General features: G+C 40.6%; 3 protein-coding genes across 4 annotated transcripts in view; 2 read left to right on the top strand and 1 right to left on the bottom strand.

The window, feature by feature from the left end:
• Positions 1-17,353, top strand: part of srek1 (splicing regulatory glutamine/lysine-rich protein 1) — a 31,769-nt gene extending 14,416 nt beyond the window's left edge. For both annotated transcript variants that reach the window (XM_071901773.2, XM_071901774.2), the window contains exon 11: positions 16,807-17,353. In XM_071901773.2, the coding sequence (XP_071757874.1) occupies positions 16,807-16,815 (9 nt within the window). In that variant the 3' untranslated portion in view covers positions 16,816-17,353. The remainder of the gene's footprint in view (positions 1-16,806) is intronic.
• Positions 287-8,547, bottom strand: LOC139913640 (interleukin-31 receptor subunit alpha). The gene is made up of 16 exons (XM_071901719.2): positions 8,453-8,547; positions 7,964-8,017; positions 7,614-7,670; positions 7,314-7,440; positions 6,930-7,084; positions 6,672-6,817; positions 6,302-6,443; positions 5,930-6,018; positions 5,602-5,806; positions 5,340-5,525; positions 5,114-5,245; positions 4,827-4,982; positions 4,344-4,487; positions 4,047-4,128; positions 3,155-3,236; positions 287-2,793 (listed from the first exon to the last, which is right to left on the bottom strand). Exons 1-16 carry the CDS (start codon positions 8,532-8,534, stop codon positions 2,287-2,289), a joined length of 2,346 nt encoding a protein of 781 aa, XP_071757820.2. The 5' UTR covers positions 8,535-8,547; the 3' UTR covers positions 287-2,286.
• A 1,535-nt stretch (positions 17,354-18,888) lies between the features above and the next one.
• Positions 18,889-19,425, top strand: part of mast4 (microtubule associated serine/threonine kinase family member 4) — a 96,020-nt gene continuing 95,483 nt past the window's right edge. The window contains exons 1-2 of the mRNA XM_078285926.1: positions 18,889-19,024; positions 19,116-19,362. Coding sequence (XP_078142052.1) covers positions 19,135-19,362 — 228 coding nt within the window. The 5' untranslated portion in view covers positions 18,889-19,024; positions 19,116-19,134. The remainder of the gene's footprint in view (positions 19,025-19,115; positions 19,363-19,425) is intronic.

Below are 19,425 nucleotides of genomic sequence, written 5' to 3' on the forward strand. Positions count from 1 at the left end.
AACGTGGTGAATAAAAAGAAACTGGTATCTGCAATCTGGCCCCAGATTGAGAACACTGTTTTTGAGTTTCTGTCAAAGCTTAATATATTTTAAAAGCTTTTGTTTTGCTAAAGGTTTTAAGAGTTAATGACCTTCTCAGCCAAATTCCACTTGTATGGCTTTAACAGACCAGATTGTTTTTTTGTTTTTTTTAAGCGTATGCAAGGCCTCGGTTTGAAGTGGTAATATATCTTGTGATAATGTTTGGTAAAAGGCATTTCCGACACAATTAACTGACATCTTTAATAAGTATGTGAAGAATTTTATTTTTTATATCCATGTATTCATATATATACTGTAGAAACCATGTGGGCTCACTCCTGAGGGGGCGTGCTCTTGATATCTGCGTTTGAGACTTGGTGTAAAGGTTTGGTAATACTCTTGTTTTGAAGAGCTTGGATGTATGTAAGTGATCCTCTAAAATTTGTATCTTTATCAAAACATGATATCATGATACGTTCCCAAAAAAAGATACCCAATAAAGAGACTTTTCATTCAGTTGTTCTGCACTGGTTCCTGTGCTGTGTCATACCATATTGTACAGATACCTGCCAAAAAGTGCCTGGAAGTGTACTGAAGGGATGCAACAGCATTCTTACACAATAAATCTGATCATATAGTATTACTATTAATTCACTTAAAGGTTCTAAATGTTTTTATACTGCTGAAACTGCACTTCCTGCTTCCTATTGATTCTGAATCAACCTCAGCGCTGCTGCTGCTCCACCTGAGCATGGCTTTGGATGCGGTCGACCACAATGTTCTTAGATTGTGTTGAAAGCTACATTGGTATTTGAGAATTGGTGCTTTCATGGTTTAGGTCCCATCTATTAGAAAGAACGAATTGCAGCTTCCACAACAATATGACTTCAGAGTGTTGTAATGTGGACTTGGCATTCATTTTCATTTCTACACTGCCAACACTCAACTCTATGTAACTGTTAAACAAGTGACGGCGAAATTTAGAGGTGAACCTTAATATATACATTTGTATTGTTGAGACGTGATTACTGCAATGTCCTGCTCTCCGGTTTCCCTAATGCTACCTTTTAAAAATCATCAGCTCTTACAAAAATAGTGTGACCAGAATCTCGACCAAAACAAGAAAAAAATTGACCACATAACGGCTATCACATCCTTCCTACACTGGCTCCCAATCCATGCCAGATCTGACTTAAAGGTGCTAATATATAACGTATACAGTATATATTGCCATGCACAGTCCGTTCGCAAGACACTAGCTACCTATCTATCCCAGCAGTCCAAAAAAAACTGCTGGCAGCAGAGGTTTTCTCTTTAGCAGTCTCCCTGCTGCGATTAGAGAGACAAATTCTACTGCTGTCTTTAAATCCAGGCTTAAAACCCTGTTTATTGTCACTATCATTTGGTCAACCTTAGCTTTGCACAGTTACTGGGAGTGACTCAGTCTCTTCATAGAGTAAGGTCAGACTAGTTAGTTAGCACTAGTTCAGCTTCCTGCTGATGGGAATTTAGTTTATATGTCCTGTTTTTGCAGTCTGTGTGCGCCTGTTCATTTTGGTGCATGTCTGTTAGGAGGAGTAAGCGGTCCCCCACTCTCCCTCCTCACCTCTGGTCGTAGTTGTTGTCTATGGTGACTGAGACAGCGCTGACATTCTTGCACTACTTCACCATCATCATCACACAGTGACGATAGTGACCACGTTATGCTTGATGCCCTGCGCCAGATCCGGATGTTTCACCCAAGTGTTCTTACTATGTGTATTCTGTGTATTTTATGTTCCATTTTGTCGTTGACATTTTTTCCTCATGAGACTTTCACGGGAGCTTTTCCTTGTTCTCATTGAGAGTCTAAGGGTCGAGGGTGTTGTTTTCATAATATGTGAAGCCCTTTGAGACTGGAACTGTGATTAAGGGCTAAATCTTGGTGGAGAACACAGTCTCCGCCGCTCTAGAATCTCCTGTAAGTGCTCAAATGGACTGAGAGTCTGTAAGCGAGGGCACAGTTAGCCATGTTTGCATTATTAGCTATTCGCATCATCAGATTTACAGATGGAAGTAAGATACAATATGTACAGAAATGTATGCAGGGATGCGTACCAGCTAATGTACAATGACTTCTTTTTATAAGCAAATTCATGCTGTTGACCAACAACAAAACAGTGCTCATCAGCCCCTAATTCAGTTTCTTGGTATCACTTCTGATGTTATTAATCTTCAGGACTAGCAGAGCAATAAAGGGACTAATTTGATCCAAACCTTCACAGATTACAGTTCCATCTTTATCTGGAAAAGCTCCTTGCTGCTCTCAGTTGGACTGGTACTATGTTGACGTACATAGTCCAGTCCTGATCTCGTCACGGTCCGGTCTGTGTCCTGTGGCTGGAGCGCCACGGCTTCACTGACCGCTGTAGCTGGAATGCTCTGAGGCATCGCCTGCTGGAACATTTCCATGGTGGTATAGTCACTCGCAAAGGCAAAAGGAGAACTTTGGAAGTCTTTCTGTTGTGTGTCCGACTGTGTGGCAGCAATAACGCCGCCAGGTGAGAGATCTCCGGCTGCGTCGCTTGTGTCTCTTTGGAACCAGTCGCAAGTCACATCTGGTGACGGCGGCTCAGAGTCGGAGTCTCCCTCAGCTTCTGTGTCATGCAGAAGATACGGTAACGCTGACGATGATGACCCAACAGGGTTAGTTTCAGCTCCTTTCTCAACTATATGAAGACTATTTGTATCCCATTCCTCTAACTTCTCAGTGTTGATGGGCTCTAGGAGTTCCTGAGAAAAAACAAGAAATGAATACTTGATTGGTGCATTGGCAGGGAAATCCTCTATTTGCAAGTTTAGCACAATAACAAAGAAAAATACAAAAAAATGAAATATGAAAGAGTTTAAATTGCAATTCCTTGTTAAGGAGTCTTACTGCTGTGGGGATAAAACCTGTTCTGTCTATCCTCTTTGAAAAAAGGACAACCATGTATCTCCTTTTGAAAGACAGAAGCTTAAAGTACGTAGAAGGATTTTAGCAGCTGTAGCTTGGGTGCTGTACATTGTGTCTGGTTCAGGGACCCACAACGCTAAAACTGGTAGTATCTAACATAGGCCTACAGTTACCAAAAATACTCAAACAGACACTTACCAGCTCAAAGGGGCCATCTATTTTCTGCATTGTATTGCTGTTGCCAGGGTTAGGGATGCTTGGCCAAAGAAGCACTTTTGCTCTGAAAAAACAAAACAAAATAATGCTTGGGTCCATTGTGACGTTCGACCTTCAACCATGTGCACCAGTCAGACCAAAATGAGATTTTGATGGACCATTAGTTTGGACCATAGATGTGTTTTTTTATACAAACACATGTATTTTGTAGTTTATACTTTAACTTACTATTTCATATTTTTCTATTCTATTTTATTTCTATTACTTATACTGCAGTGTACAGGAGTCTGCACACAAGAATTTCACTCGCTTTTATACTCGCTGTAATTGTGATGTGACAATAAAACTTGAAACTTGAAACTTAACTTTTTTTAAATTAAATTTGCATTTAGTCTACACTCAGAGCCCCTTAATTATATTGTGTTTACTTCAGATATTTCTACTCATGTCAATAAAGTTATAGGAGTGATTTGATTTTCGCTATGCACTTTCACTTTTGATAGTTTATCAGCTAAAGTAAAATAATGCTCGATAATGTTTCACTGATGACTTATGTAGACAGATATTTAACAAGAAAAAGTGTGTCCTTAGATGACGTTTTGGCTTTTTCTTGTTTTCTTCTGTTTACTTCCAGTGATCAGCACCTCTCAACAGTTTTTGGTGTGTGTTACCTCCCTGTCATAGACAGATATTTAATGCCTGCAGTACCACATGTGGGAACAGGAGGTGCACTTTGCTTTCCCACAGCTTGTCAGTGATAATGCACAGCATATCATATGGTGTAAGTCAATTTCTCCTGGTTTTATTTCAGCCCGAATTAAAGATCAGCGACATCTTGTTCAAGCTGCTGTTGACAGTGACTGATGCGCTGTACCTTTTTAACAATGGAGGTCCAAATATCAGCACAACGGCCGCAACAGCAACAGCTGTGATAACACCAATTAGAGTGCCATAACCTATGGAGGGAAAATAAAGACGGTAAATGCATGATTGCTGAGGAGATCCACACAAGGTGAAGACACTTCATTGGCCTTTGATGCAAATAACAAAAATCAGAAACTCATATATGTGTGAAATTCAAAGGATCTTGGTTGGATGATATTACATTACTTTTGTCTTCACTTTTAGGAAATATTAATGGATAAATTGGTTGTTGGATTAATATATAAACCTTGAGGATTCGTTTTAAAGAGGCTTTCTCTGCTTCGCACTCCTGCTCCTGCCCGGGTGAAAGCTGATATCTGGACCAGGTACGCTGTTCCACTTTTTAGATCCCCCAGTTCATGGCTGTTTGACGCTGGATCCACTGTAACATCTGCAATCAAGAGTGCCAGTTTGCAAAACCAGTGAACCATTACGGTACAGCTCAAAACTCACCAGTGGAGCTCTACTGCAAATGCAACTCGATAGTGAGACACTTCTGCTTTAATACTCAGAAACCCCAAGAGACTGCGGGACGGCAGTAAAAAATATCTGGCGGAGTGTGGGAAATCCACTGAGAATAACTGCATTCAAAGGCCGCATGCAACTGCAGTCGACGGGTGTGAAGCAAACGCTGCCTCTGGTGAAATAATTGTCAGTTGTATATATGAATTAACAAAAATTACATGTCTGAAACAAGAAGAACAGAAGTGTAAGAGTGGATGGTGCTTACTTTTCTCTGTTTCCTTCTGGTCGTACTCGGTGTAGTGGATGATGTAGCCCAGTAGGAAACCTCTGAGGTCTTCCTCTGGGACGGACAGCCACTGCAGCACCATTGAGTTCAGCGTCACATTGTGGCTGTTGATGTTAGTGGGAGCGCTGATGGGGGCTTGGGGAACAGAACAACAGACGGACAGTATCGGCCTGTTCATTATGATCTTCACTGTCGATTGTTATTCCAATAAAGCTATGAAACCAAACGCTGAGATGAGTAAAAGGTAGACGGTCTCTCTGACTCACATCCTTCAGTAAAATAGAACTGCATGCTTCCATAAGTGCTCTCGCTGTCGTTGATGCGCTTCAGGTTGCAGGTGTCTTTGTCCGGTCTGGTGTGGAGAGCGATGTTGTATCTCTTGTACGGCTCAAAAGGATCTGGGACATTCAAACAGCCAAATGGGTTGGTTAGAGGTGGGAAACACTACATTTGATCTCTTCACTTACGGAAATATGTGGAATATTTACACACCGTTTTTAAAGGATACTGTCTTATAGTTGTTTGCATTCTCAAAGAAGGACATGTAAGCTGCTTTATATCCTTTCCTGCTCCACTCCACCGAATAGCAGGAATATTTTTTGATGAGATCCTCTTTCCAAGAGAGAGTGTAAGATGTGTTGCTGTTGAACGTCACATTCAGCTTCCCGGTTCCCATATCTGCGGGGACAAAGCAGGTCATTTGTGTATAATCATGTTCTTTATCTAATCTTATAACCCTGTGCCTACTCCTTACCCATGTCCCCTTGTGGGAGAATTGTCTGGCTTGCTGCCGGGGAGGTGCTGGCTCGGTTGAAGGCAGTGATGTTGAGATGATATTCTGAATTGGACAGGATCAGTGTGACCTCGGGCCGAGCGGTGTGGATCCGGTCACGCGGCTCCTCTCCTGACGCTTTCCCGATCGTCACGTTGTAGCCTTCAAAACCCTCGCTGACGGGAAGCTAGTGAGTAGAGTCATTTTGCGATCACAATAAAACAACTCGCCGACCGCAGATCAACATCAGCTAGCACTTTGATATGGTTGAAAATGAAAAAAATTTAAGAGATAAACGAAAAGAATTAACCTTCCATGTTACAGTGAGCAGTCGGCATCCTTTTCTTTGTGCAATCTCAGCAGCTTCTACTTTGAGGATGACAGGCTGCACTGTCAGTTCTGAAAGAGAACTTGATTAGACACCTTGCTTATTCAGTTAATATAAGAAACAACAAACCACACCAGTCTGTTCCATTGTATATTTCAGTATTAAAGTGCCACGTGTTTCCTGCTGTCCCATATACTGGAAGAAAAGGAAACAATATTTCGAATCGTTGGTGGTTTATTATTTGATAAGGGTGATATCACATAGACCCAATGAAAACCCACTCATGTTTAATGGAATAACATTTAGAAATAGCCTTTTCATTTTAAGAATAAACCAAGTAGAGGGCACACTGACCTGGTGGGACAGCGTAGATTTCTCTCCATGGGCACTGTGTACATTTGTGGTTGGAGTTGCACTGTATCTGCACCTCGTAGGCCAGTGAGGAGGTGAGGTTCCCCACTGTGCACCTCTCCTTGTCCTGGGATTGCACCAGCGACTGTAAACAACATGGGAATCAACGGATACCAGGAGGCATTGTCCAAACCTTAACTGTCGTCATTTATTTGCCTGGGCTGATCTTGGACTAGATATTAGATATTGTTGAGTAACTCCACTGTATTTAAAATCTGTGTCAAGGATGCTTATCTTACATGGCATTTGTAAATTTGAATGTCTCAGATAAATTGAAAAATGCACACACATGCTGTTTGTGTTGGATACCGACCTCGTTCCATGACTGGCTGTCCAGCGCTTTATATCTCACAGAGTAATGTTGGATGTCTTTCATCTCCTGCTGTCTCCAGCTCACGATCACTTCTAGTTTCCTTGAATGGCGACTGAAGGTCACCTTATAGGGAGGACCACATAGAACTAAAATGGGAAAAATCCTCAAACATTAACATACCTCTATCACTGAGTTTTAGCACCAAAGTGAAAGAAAAAAAGAAATCTTGCTTGTAAAAATGAATTCTTGTGAGCTTACCCATGTGTTTTGGTGACCCTTTGAAAAATGCTTTTGCGCAGTTGTTTGGGTCGCGCTTTTCAACAACATGAGCGGTCATCTTATGTTTTTCAAATAAGCTCATGATATCTTGAGAGATCCCGGATATGTTGTAGTACACTCGGCATTGTTTGTGTCTACAAGGAGCAACATGTTATGGACAAATGATTATTAGCAGAGTAATAACAGTAATGCCCTGATGGTTAATATCAAAAGTCATTACAAAACACATGAAGACAGTGTTGGCGGGTGGGTGAGTTGCGTTTTGTGTGTGCAGTCAGTATGTTTATGGTTTATTTGACGTACTTGTAGTCTAGGCAGGTGTAAATGGAAAAGTCAATCAGGGAGAAGTCTGGTATTACTTACGCTTGTTCTACGATGAGTGTGTATGTCGTTTTTGATGTGTGGTCTCCAGGTGTCCACACACATCTCCATACCATTCTTCCAGTTTCCAGGTTTCGTTGACGAAAGCAATCTAAATCACGGACTCCATCTGAAAGACAGGCAGCCTAATGTTTAGGAGTAAAAAAGTGGTCGAGATGTATGAGCTGTTTTTCCTCAAAATGGACACTGCTTTTCTGTTTTTTTCCCCCAATCTCTTCTCTCTGATGAGGCCGGTTCCACACTATAATTCAACTTGGGATGACTCAAATTCATTTTCATTACCTGGGTAAGTCCCACAGTGCTCATACGTGGACGAAATGGTGCTAGACTTGCATTTCACTGAAATATGGTGCAAAATTGTATTAGTATGCTGCATTGTAGACATGAAACAATTTTCAACTTTATTGTATTGTAGTTAGTGGAGATGTATTTAGTAGAAATGATACCGCCAGCAGGAGCTGAGTAGAAATGGTCTACACAATATTTATAACTTATTACAATCTGTTTACAACATGTCATTAATCTATTCTGCTTAGAAATTAATTGAATTATTTGAGGTAATACAAAGGAACCACTGTGATAATGAGATCAGCAAGACAAAATCTGCAGACAAAAAAGTAAGACAAGCCTACCTGAAGATGCTTGGACAAGAGAGCAGGGCGGGGTGCAGCAAGCAAGGCTCAAACCTTGAATATGAACAAAGTACAGCGTGACTTTGGTAGGAGAAAATAGGCTAAATCTGCCTTACTATGACTGTTTTTTTTTTACCATGTCCTGTAGCCCAATGTGTGCTCCTTATCGTACACACATTCAGTAGAAAATTAGTTTGCCAAGAATCATATATATCCCATAATAGCCTCTGTAACACTGTTTAGTAAATCACTGGTGATCAGATTTAAATTTAATTCATACAGCTAAAAACAATCTTTAGCCCTCTAAGCTGAATTCAACGTAATCAATTTAGAAGGATATTATGATGTACTTTACCGGTGCTACGCATTAGGAGGGTTTCTTTGAATAGCCTACAGTGTTTTAAAACCTTTAGTTACCACTAAAAAGCAGCACACCACATACAAACAAAACTAAACTAATGTATGCATATACTAATATTGGCCACTTACCAAGGATAAAACGTAGGAGTGACTTGCGTAGAAAGTGCATTTTGGGTCTAAAGCAATCAAGTCGAAGTCCATGGCCAACCATTTCGCCTTCAACTGACGGACTGAAAGACAGAAGCCAAGAAACCAAGAGTGGCTTTTGAGTTTTTGAGGCAATCACACACAGTCTGTCACCATTCATTGGGATGACGCGCACAGTGGCGCGCTGGATGGAACTGGAGGCAGTACGGGGCAGAGTAACGGTCTAGACGGGGAGAAATGGAAAAAAATTAACAATCATCACAAAAATCCTGATGTTACTTACACTTACCGTACAGAGATGACGGTGTGTGTCTCTTCTGATGTTTAGGTGTCCACATTCATTGCCGGTCCTTCACAGAACCGCCTCATTTAGGTTTACCAAAGCAGTCTAAAACATCTGGACTCCATGCGTATTCCTGGCACAGCAGGTGCGCTGCCGGCTCCTGTAAGAAAACAGGATCGATCCGACGATGGATGATGAAATGATCGCCTTCATAAAGCTGGAGCTTGCATTAGAAACTGCCTTCTTCTTTCTACTTCTTCTTTCTACAAATAGAGGTGTCCATCATGACTCATGTGAGGTTAAACCCTTTCAAATGAATGTCGCATTGATATAGGGGAGAGCGGGGCAAGTTGTCACGTGGGTAATTTGTCAAAGTGGTTTTAGTTCTGAAACTAAATATTTTAGAGCCAAAAGTCTTGTTTTACTTTCTTAATAAGCGGTTACCTATGTTGAATACAAAAGTCTAAGTCAAACCACTCTAACATAAAAGCTGAAAGTAATTAATGAAAATCTTAGTGTTTTTTCCTCTCATTTTTTCTTCTTCTAAAGGAATCAAAATAATTATACATAATACATAATGCATTTTAGACATCCAGTAGAAGATATTAGTAATTTTCAGTTCCATTTTGGTGGGAAGAAATTTAATTATACAACATACTGTAAATATATTGGATTCTATCTTGATGAGCATATGAATTTTATAAAGGGCACTGATGTTCTTTCTGAGTCAGCTAGTAGAGCTTCAGGAGGAGTGATTGGTAAAACTAAAGAGCTGAGAGATATTGGGTTTTCCACCTAACCCTAACCCTGTATCATGCATGTGTTTGTCCAGTGTTGGACTATGCTTCTGGGGTTTGGGGACATGAGAATCATCCTAAATGTGAAGGAGTTGATAACAGAGCAATGAGATACTTTCTTAGAGTACACACATTTGCGCCAACCCATGCCATTGCTGGGGATATGGGGGATACAAGTGATTATGTCACTGGAAATTATGTAAAATATAATTTAACCAAAAAGAAAAGATCATTGTGTGCTCAAATTAGATCAGGTATATTGCCTCTTCATGTTGAAACTGGGCGCTTTGTTGGTACGGTCGAAGAAAATAGACTCTGTCATATGTGTGATTTAAATGTTACTGAGGATAAAATCCATTTCATGTTGTATCGTCCTTTTTACTAAAGGCTCTATTCAGTAAGGTAAAAGGGGACATTGATTTTTTGGGCTGGGTCAATTCATTCATTCATTCATTATACATTGTGACACATAAAAGCAAGGGCCAGCTATAACCTGATAATACATTTGAATGTTTTAGTGAAGCTCTGTGCTCAGAGAGGGGACCTTTGTCAGGAAAGCCTGGGTGGGGCATGTTGTCACATTGATTTCGGGGCATATTGTCATAACTATCCAAATCCTTTTTTTAAAATTAGAAATAACTTTACATTCATTCTTTTCTGAATAAATATAAATAAACCCAGAAACCTTTGGCCTCTCTGCTGGTGACTAAGAGTGACTAAGTGACTAAGAAGCCATTTTACATAATAAAACATCAAATTAAATGTGTATATATTCCATGTACATGCATTAATATATCATACTGTTAGAAATTGTATCAGAATTTGTGTTTGTCTGAGCATCCCAGGATGGGTGAGGGACGGGTTATTTTACCCGGTGTCGATTTCTGAGATGAAGTATGTTGTTTTCAATACAAGAGTATGTTTTTCATGTTATTATTGTATATATACACCTCAGAGGAAATGGAACTGTGTGCAAAAACACAGCACACTTGTCTATGGGACAACATGCCCCGTCATGTGTGACAACATGCCCTGACATGGGGTAAGTTGTCACAAGTTGCTATGTGGTATTTAATCTGTAATAACTTTTTCTTCCAGTAAATTTTTAAAAATGTAAAAATGCCATTTTTTTTTAGGGAAGACCTTAATCTAGCTAGAAGAATTTATATCGTATCTATAAGGCACTACTGAGAAATACACCAATGAGTAAGAAGTGGTACAACATGCCCCGGTTTCCCCTATTGGAGGCAAACACAGCATCACTCACCTTACAGACCTTGAATGAATGGATTACTACTTCTTTGTCCTGCTGTTACTGAAAATGAATCTGGGAGTGACTCAAAGCGCGAAAAACAAATTACTTTCTGCTCTGCCTTTCAAGCTTGTTTTGCTTTCAAAGAATCAAATGTAAATTTTCCTTTGAAATGTTACAATTAGCCCATACTAAATATAATCGTAACAGTCATACGATTAATGCATCTTTCATTTTGACTCAGCGACCGACGTATAGTAGCCTACACCTCCCCATTTCTTCAGCTGAATGGTTTTGGGGAACTGCAGTAGGTGACCTCTAGTTCGTACACATACTGTTGAGTTTTCCTGTACAGTTAAAATAAACAGTCGTAGCCTCTCTGAATGTAATCGGATGATGTTGTCTCTGATGTGTTGCACTAAAATTGTACAAAATGTACTTGGTAGAGGAAGAACCCACACATTTACAATAAACTTCAAAATAGAAGACAAATTTAAACATTAAAAATGACTGTGACAAATAATAGCCTAATACCCAAATCTCTTTCTAAATGTCATTTTAGAGCATATAGTAGCCTACTCAGCTCAAATACTACAGAACATAGCTCCAGTGGTCAATAACAAAGCTTATTTCAAATTTATTCATTGTATTTAGAGATAATCTCATATGTGAATTCAATTGGTTCATGTCATATAGTTCAGTTGTTTGTTTTTTATAGACAGACAAACCAATGTGCTCATTGATTATTGACAACTACCAAGTGAAAGAACATCAGAATCCAAGTTTCTATCCCAGTTGGGTGGTATGTAGTGTATATAGCCTATATGTGTGTGTATGTCTGTGTGTGTGTGTGTGTGTGTGTGTGTGTGCCCTTATCCACAGAATACCAAAAATGGACAATATCTCTAATGATCCATTTACTTGGAGAGATGTTTCCCTCCTACTTCTGTCTACAAGGTTTTATGATGAGGCTGAAAGATGTGTCATCCAAGTTTTACATCAAGTTCTTGAATTAGTAGACATGCCTTTGGTTCAACACCGCCTAAAGGAAATCCACTTCACCTCAACCACTTGTGGACATTATATCTGATATGGCCCAAGGCTCATTTCTCACAGGCATCTGTAGGAAACAACTAGCTTACACTGCTCAGGGTGAGGATTTTTCACCCCTCAACACGCCTCACAACCATGCAGCCACGTCTATCAATATTTATGTTTTGAAGGGTTGGTAGTAGGAGGATAAAATCAGGCTGCACCTAGAGTGCTATGAACTCCAACTCAGCTGATGTCCAGTTTAAAAGACAACAACTCAGCTCAGGACTTTAAATAATTTTCCTGATTTAAAGTTAAGGAGGTCTTAGGGATGCGGAGAGGATCGATACTGCCAGTTAGAGTTAATGAGTCAGCTCATTAAAATGCACATCTGTGATGATGGCACAGCTCAGGAGCTGGCTAGGACTTCATTTCTACTGGGAGTGTAGACCGGACACATGTCACCAGTGACGAGGACGGCTTGCCGGGCTTCAACACCAAAGCCACTAGAAATTTGCTGCATTCACTCAATTCGGGCGTCGTTTGCAGGTCAGACTGGCCTCAGACTGGAGGGAAACTGAGATGGATTCGGTTTCTGACACAGTGGTCACAGCTCCGCAGTGGAGACCACGCTCAATGGTTTGTAACTGCAACACACACTGCAACAGAAAGCAGCCAGGAGAATTCTCCTTGGTGTGAAACAGACAAAACGACACTTGGCTAGAGCGACGCTGCGGAGGAGTTTCCTGATCATTCATTCGTCACATTACATGCATTGCATTGTTGGTCTAGATGAGAACATTCTGCGCAGTATAGTAACCGCCAACTAGTCTGGTTTAATGGTATCCTGACAATCATCACCCTGATGTACTTCCACATATAGGATCTGTTGCACGTGTTGTGAGTGGCTATCATATGCAGCAACAACAAGAAATTAGAGTAAAATTACCACTATGTGTTGTCATATCTTAGTTATTTACTATCAGCTAAGTTGTCAGAAAAGAAGGGTGAAAGCACATTACATTAAGCACTATACAGTATATGAGAGAGAGAGAGAGAGAGAGAGAGAGAGAGAGAGAGAGAGAGAGAGAGAGAGAGAGTGAGAGAGTTCACATGCATGTTCCTCCTTAGGGGCTAAACTGTATGAACACACAGGAAGCTCTGTTCACACCTCAGTGACTTCAGTTAGTTATCATGTTATTGATCTCGGCAGCAGACTTAAACTCAGGCACAGTACCAGAGGATGTAATAGGTATAAATAGTAACTGCTTACAAAGATTTTTTTGATTTTTTTTTATCTTTGTAAGTTCTTGGGTGAGACATTTCTAGGTATGTTTTTTTTTTTTTACTGGACTGGTATTCAAGTGTAGAAATCAATTGACAAGTTGTGAAGCAAATAAAAAAGTCATTTATGCTATAGGTGATAACTTCAGATTGACTTCACAAATGTTTCTCTTAAGGACCAAATTTAAGAGTATTGAAATTAGGGGATTGAAATTGCAGCCTGATCAAAAGTTGTCAATCAAAAGACAGATGATGAAACTGGTGATTATACTGGAATGGAAAATGTTGAGATCCTCGCACCAGGAAATTCAGTTCTGCTAAACTGACAAACACATGCCTACTCATTTTTTTTTTTTTTCAAGTATAAATTTCCCCACCCTAATTCTTATCATCCCTGCGATCAGCGTGCGACAAAAAGCTCACATGTGGGTTATAGGAGATTAAAAGATTATGTTTGTTCCTTTCTTGGTCTGTCGCTTTGATGGTAAATCCTTTGATTTCACCAAGTCTTCATGCCTTTCTTCTGATTGTGTTTTTACATGAAATATTCCACCAGAGAGCACAGACTTCTGTGAGCATCCCTGTAGTAAATTTCATCATTTCCTCTGTGTTTTCTGTAACCTGCATTCAGCAAATGCACGATGAAAAATTCTGATTGTAGATGTAGCAATGGAAATACATACAAAAAAACCCTCCCAAAACAAATAAAGACAATAAAACGGTGCAGTTAATGGTTCTAGTTATTAACCTGAAAAAAGTTGTTGAAAGCAAAATATTTTGAGAGCTTAACTACTGGGAATTGCATGAAACAAAAGTTTATTTTACAATATTCAATATTCAGTATTCAATAGTTCATACAGGATATGGTTCAAAAAGACACACTATAGGTTTTTGCTGGATACTTTACTGGTATTGGGAGCATATTGTGGAATGGAATAAAGGAATTTGTCACAGACAGCTACACAAATTATTATGATTATTATGACTAACAACAATATTGAATGATCAGGTATTTATTTATTTATTTGACTAGAGTGGTGATTCCCAGAATGAAAATATCACCATCAAGGCACAAGCGACTGCCTGATGGTTTAACGAGAGTAAGAGTGATAGGCCTACTACCATTTGCAACTACTTCTCAATTATCAAAAACATTGTTTGAGATGACATTTCAAATATTATCATGGAGGGTCTGGATAAATAATTAAAATTGTCACATCAAGAGCTGAGAAAAGTTTTTATGATGTATTTCCCATGGCCACACCCAGAAGCCATGATGAGAGTAGCTGCCAGAGAATATTTTGTCTTCCACCACTGCAAACAAAACAGTGCCCTCTTGTGGAGATTTCATGTGTGAACAAAACCTGTATCAAATGAATAAGAGAGATTGGTGCAGGATGGATTTGAAACGCTATACATTTCAAATTCACACAGTGCTTTGTTGAGTAATACAGCCAAGATAACCAAAGCAAAAATCTTTGTGTCTGTCTTGTAAAAATGAACTGGCTGGAAACAGGGAAACGGCTTTAGCATCTGTGTACACTGTTGTGTCAGTGATAATGGGTTGTTTGGTGATGTCATTGAAGCAGGTAGACAAGCAGTTAAACTGTCCAGTACTGGAGTAAACTTCAGACTTTTGATCATCTGTCAGGCGCATCTAAAGTGAATATGAAGAAGAGATTACAGTGCTGCTACACATTGGTTCATTGGATTGAAGATACTTTTTCACTTCTAATAATTAATTATAATCTACAATTTTAAATCTGACCAATTAATACCAAATCTGTGACAGCTAAAAATGAGTTCTACGAAAGTGTGTAGCATTGTACTGGAAGCTGCTGGCCTTGGACAGGAGAATTCAAATGTGCAAAACTAAGACTGGGGGTCGGTGATTATGGAGTCGAGGACACCGAAAGAAGTGTAGCTCCCCTTCTAGCAGTGCGGTAGAAATGAGCCTCCAAAAAAGCAGTTCAGTAAACACAGTTGACAGGTCTTGGTCTTGGCACAAGCAAGGAAACTGGGTAAATAGTAAAAAGTAAAAAGTGCCAGTTATGCCAAAGCAATTTCTCAAGCTAAGCAGGAAAATACATTAAATGGTTAATGGAAATACAGAGGCATCTAGACTTGTTGATTCTTGATAGGAAATTGTGATGTGCTGCCATCACCCCAAAACCTCAAACCGTGGCTAGGTGAAGACCTCACATGTCTTATGTGTTCAGAAGCAGCAATGCTTAGACAATAGACACAGTATCTCGTCAGGATGCAAAATCAAGTATTGAAGTCCCTGCATGGCAGCAGCAACTGAGAATTAATAGACAGCTACCAATTCTTCATTCAGCAGAAATCCTTTATTAGCAGAGAACCCTGTGCATAAAACTGGCTTTGAGTCGGAAAGACAAGTCAGAAAAATAAATTCTTATTGAGCACAAGTTTAGGCAGCTAGGTGAGGCTAGGGATTGGGAATCAACACTCAGTGGTCTGTTTCATCTATAGAGCTCACTGTACCATGGGAGAGTGTGGTAGATGAGGTGTATGAACGGAAGAAGCTTAGGGTCACTGCATTAGGAGCTCAGGCTTAACAGTGCAGCTGTAAGGCTGGGGAAAGGTGGGTGGAAGGCGGTGCTCTGGATTTTTTTAGCCACATCCACAAGTGTTGTCAGGACTTACAACAGATCATTTAAACAGCTTCTGAACAGGAGCAGTCGGCAGCTCTGGCTGCAAAGAAAAGACACTAGTTGAAGTACAAATTAGCCAAATCTATCTCATCACTAATATAGGAGTTTATGTATTATATGGTTGCATAGCTTTTTTAGCTTGAAGTCTTGAGTTTGTGTCTGGTCCTTGCTAGATGCTGGAAGTTTGGGGCTTGCCCTGGTTCTCCCTCCTGGACTATTTAGGGATTTTTTGTGTGTAAATAGCACTCCATGCTATTTACATTCCACAGCATCAGCCAGTGATGTGCCAAAGTGGTTAGGTCCTCCATTGGTTGCTCCTTTTTGGATGGAGGGCATCAGGGGCTTGAAAAGTACTTCCTTCCCTTCCAATTGGACTCTGTGTGTGGGAGCTCCGTCCTCAGGCTGTGTGTGGTGTGGTTTGCACTGGCACGCATGCTCATGGTAGTTGGGGCAGGGCATGGGCAGTCATATGCAGGTGTATTGTGCCCATTGACTGTGGATAGGCACGTGCCTAAAACTAGTAAAAAAAACAAACAAAAAAAACAAGCACACAAAAAATGAAGAAATTATATCAGTAAATAAAAGTCACATAGAGTTTGTTCTGTCGGGCCACTATTCCCCCTTCCCCTTCGGCTCCCCCTCTGCACTTAGTAGCAGTAGACATCAGTGATTGGAGAAAGACAGGAACACCTTACATGGCACAGCAACTGTGTCAGACGGGAGGTAAATAGATGTTCTTTCATATATGTTTGTTTAATGATTATAATCACCCGTAAAAGCTGCTAATGTTAGTTTATCTTGTTAGCACTCTAGCAAACTTCACATTATGTGTTTTAAGTAAACCCAATGGGACAGATTGGTTCTGCAATGACTTAACTGAAGGTTAGGCCCTGCATGTTTTTCTCCACCCTAGACCTCACCAAGGGATACAGGCAGTTGGCCAAAGAAACAGGTAAAAACCTTTCTTGGCCCGGTTGGATACTAGTTCATCCCACATTTTGTTACTGTTGCAGCCCCCCTGACTGACCTGATGTGACAACAGCACCCCCATGTGGTGCAGAGATGGACTTCACCACCCAACTCCAGCCAGTGTTGGTCACTCCTGACTTCAAGGAACCTTCCTCATCCAGACGGAGGCCTCCGGAGACGGTCTAGGGCCTGAGGGCCTGTGCTCTCACAAGTCCGACTGAACTATTCGACACTAGGAAAAAGAAAGCTGAACTATCAAATAAGCTCTAAATAAGCTGAAGTATTAGATATGGTCTCACTGGCTTGGTAAACATGAGCGTGCTGTGTGCAGTTTTCTGACATCATGTTACATGATTTCAGGGTATTGAAGTACAAATTTGTCTGAAAAATGATCTTTAAAGTTTAAAGTCACAATGTTAAGGAAGATATTTATTTTTACTGTTGTGAATTATCCTAGCAATGAAGGTTTATGATGGGACAACCAACCAATTAATGGAGCAACCAATCCTGGTGCGAGTCAGAGGAAAAACACACATTAATTTACCACCTCAGAGAAAATAACTATCCATAAAAATATATACTGAACAATGCATTAACAGGTAAAGGAATTCCTACCTCACCTTGGTTGCTGTGCCTTTTTGCCTCCTTTCTCATGAGTCAGGACTGTATATTTACCATCGGGGCCTTGTAAAAGGGGTATATCAGTAATAAGATAGATTCAAATAACAGGCTAATCCCCATTATAAAAGTAAAGTATTCATGTTTTTATGTGATCTCATTTCTGATGCATGTGGGCCCTCTAGTGGCCCTATATGAGCCTGGGGACATTAAACCCCTCTGCTCTTCCCTCTGCTGCAGCATCCACAAACAGAGATATTGGAGATATTGACCAAGAACAGACATCAGAAAGTTGCTGAGTCAGAAGTTTCAGTTTAGAAGGGGGAACTGACAAATTGTGGTGGCCAATCACAGAGGGCAAGAGCTGTATGCTAAAAGCTAGCAAATTTGTTTGCCTGAAGAAATGGCAAGTATTTGCATGTCAGTTGCATCAGAAATAATGGACAGCGGAGTGGAAGAGATAGCTGCAGATTTGCCACCCCAGCTCAAAGAAAGGAAAAGGAAAAAGAATTTGACTCTCATTTGCTCGCAAATTTCATCTGTGCAAGGGTTTTGAAACACAACCAGGCAAGGGTATTTTTAGAAGATGAAACTACTGAATCTGAAGATGAAGACTGCACATAGAGGAATCCTGGCAATGCCAAGAAAATTGCTGAATGGATTGTGAGCAATGTTTTAGTAAGCTGCCAGTTTCATGGCCAGCAAGGGGAAAGCCATTTCTGGGACACAATGCCACAGGCCCATTCTCAGACTGCCTGTGTGCTGAGCATATCTGGAAGGACTTGCTTGCATGAACAGATATTCTTCACGATGAAGATAAACAAATCATCCCATAGGCCGTGTCTAACAAGCACCTTCTCTCTATGCTGAAGGTTGCTGCAGTTCAGGACTTTACTCCTAGAAATAATGAACTTGCCTCAAAGAAAAGGTGTCAGGTGTCTGGTAGCAGGACAATCTATACTGGTTTATAGCTAAATATGTGACACAGCTGCTTCACATTCATGCAGTGGCACATCCACTCCTCAACCACTGTCTTCTACTGTTGTCCACTGAACAGTTAGGGGTCCAATGCCTTGCTCATAGGAGCTCGGTCAGAGAGTTACTTATTCTACTTTTTTTTTTTTAAATAATGACCAAAAAGCTATCTCTGCATGCAGTGCAGTTCAACTTATCATTGTGCTTTACCAGAACATGTTCACTCAATACATGTACATGTACAATCCAATAACCATATCAGTGATTATTATTACTACATGGAGTGCATGCAGGGAAAGATGGTAAAAACTATCCCAGTTTGACAGTTGTCCCACTTTGCAGAAGTCATCCTGATGGTCCGCCTTCGCCCCGGGTGGGCGGGGTTATGTTCGGGCTGCAGGCGTTGCTCGCACATCATGAAAGCATTTGGGACTTCCACAGCATGGAGCCACCACGACATGGAAGTAAACAGCGTCAAACCTGAACCAAAACAACTTTTAACTTCATTCGAGACCCTTATGCCTGAACCTCACGAGAAGCTGAGACGATAGGCGTTTTATTGCGATCACTGATTTTCGAAGACAGTGATTATTTTTTTTTACTTTATGGCTTGGTCAAAAAGTGAAACCCTGCTTTGCACTCGCGATTGAAGATGACTTTACCGGACAGGTGCATTGAAATTGTATTTAACGGTTGTATTTTCTGTTGACGTTCTGCACTGCATCGTAACAGCGTTGTGTTTTGGCTTTTACCTCTGCAGGTGTTGATGACCTAGTGTTATGGAGCGGAAGGATTTCGAGAGATTTGGCGGCGGCGTGAGTCGTACGTCGTCAGGTTCAGACACCTTGTCTGAGGGAGAAGGCGCTACGGCTTCACTGGACACCAACGTTTCTGGAGATGTGAGTCACTCCTCAGCGGCGGGACAAGAGGACGACAGCGTTGCAGAAGATGACGGGGAGAAGTCAGAGAATGAAGAATGCGCGGAGGAGGGAGACGAAGACGAAAAGGTAAACGCACGAGCCAGTTTTAACGTCTCAGCTGTCCTAGCCGTTGAAGATGCGACTGTACGG

Source organism: Centroberyx gerrardi, chromosome 2 (assembly GCF_048128805.1).
Source record: "Centroberyx gerrardi isolate f3 chromosome 2, fCenGer3.hap1.cur.20231027, whole genome shotgun sequence".
Classification (NCBI taxonomy): Eukaryota; Metazoa; Chordata; class Actinopteri; order Beryciformes; family Berycidae; genus Centroberyx; species Centroberyx gerrardi.

Bases quoted from the DNA above. Each gene is read 5' to 3' on its own strand.
- LOC139913640 (XM_071901719.2), bottom strand. From the start codon at position 8,534: ATGGTTGGCCATGGACTTCGACTTGATTGCTTTAGACCCAAAATGCAC. The intron at 6,444-6,671 runs GTCGGTATCCAA...TGTTGTTTACAG, and splicing joins ACAGCCAGTCATGGAACGAG to TCGCTGGTGCAATCCCAGGA. The intron at 3,237-4,046 runs GTACAGCGCATC...TTGTTTTTTCAG, and splicing joins GGACCTCCATTGTTAAAAAG to AGCAAAAGTGCTTCTTTGGC.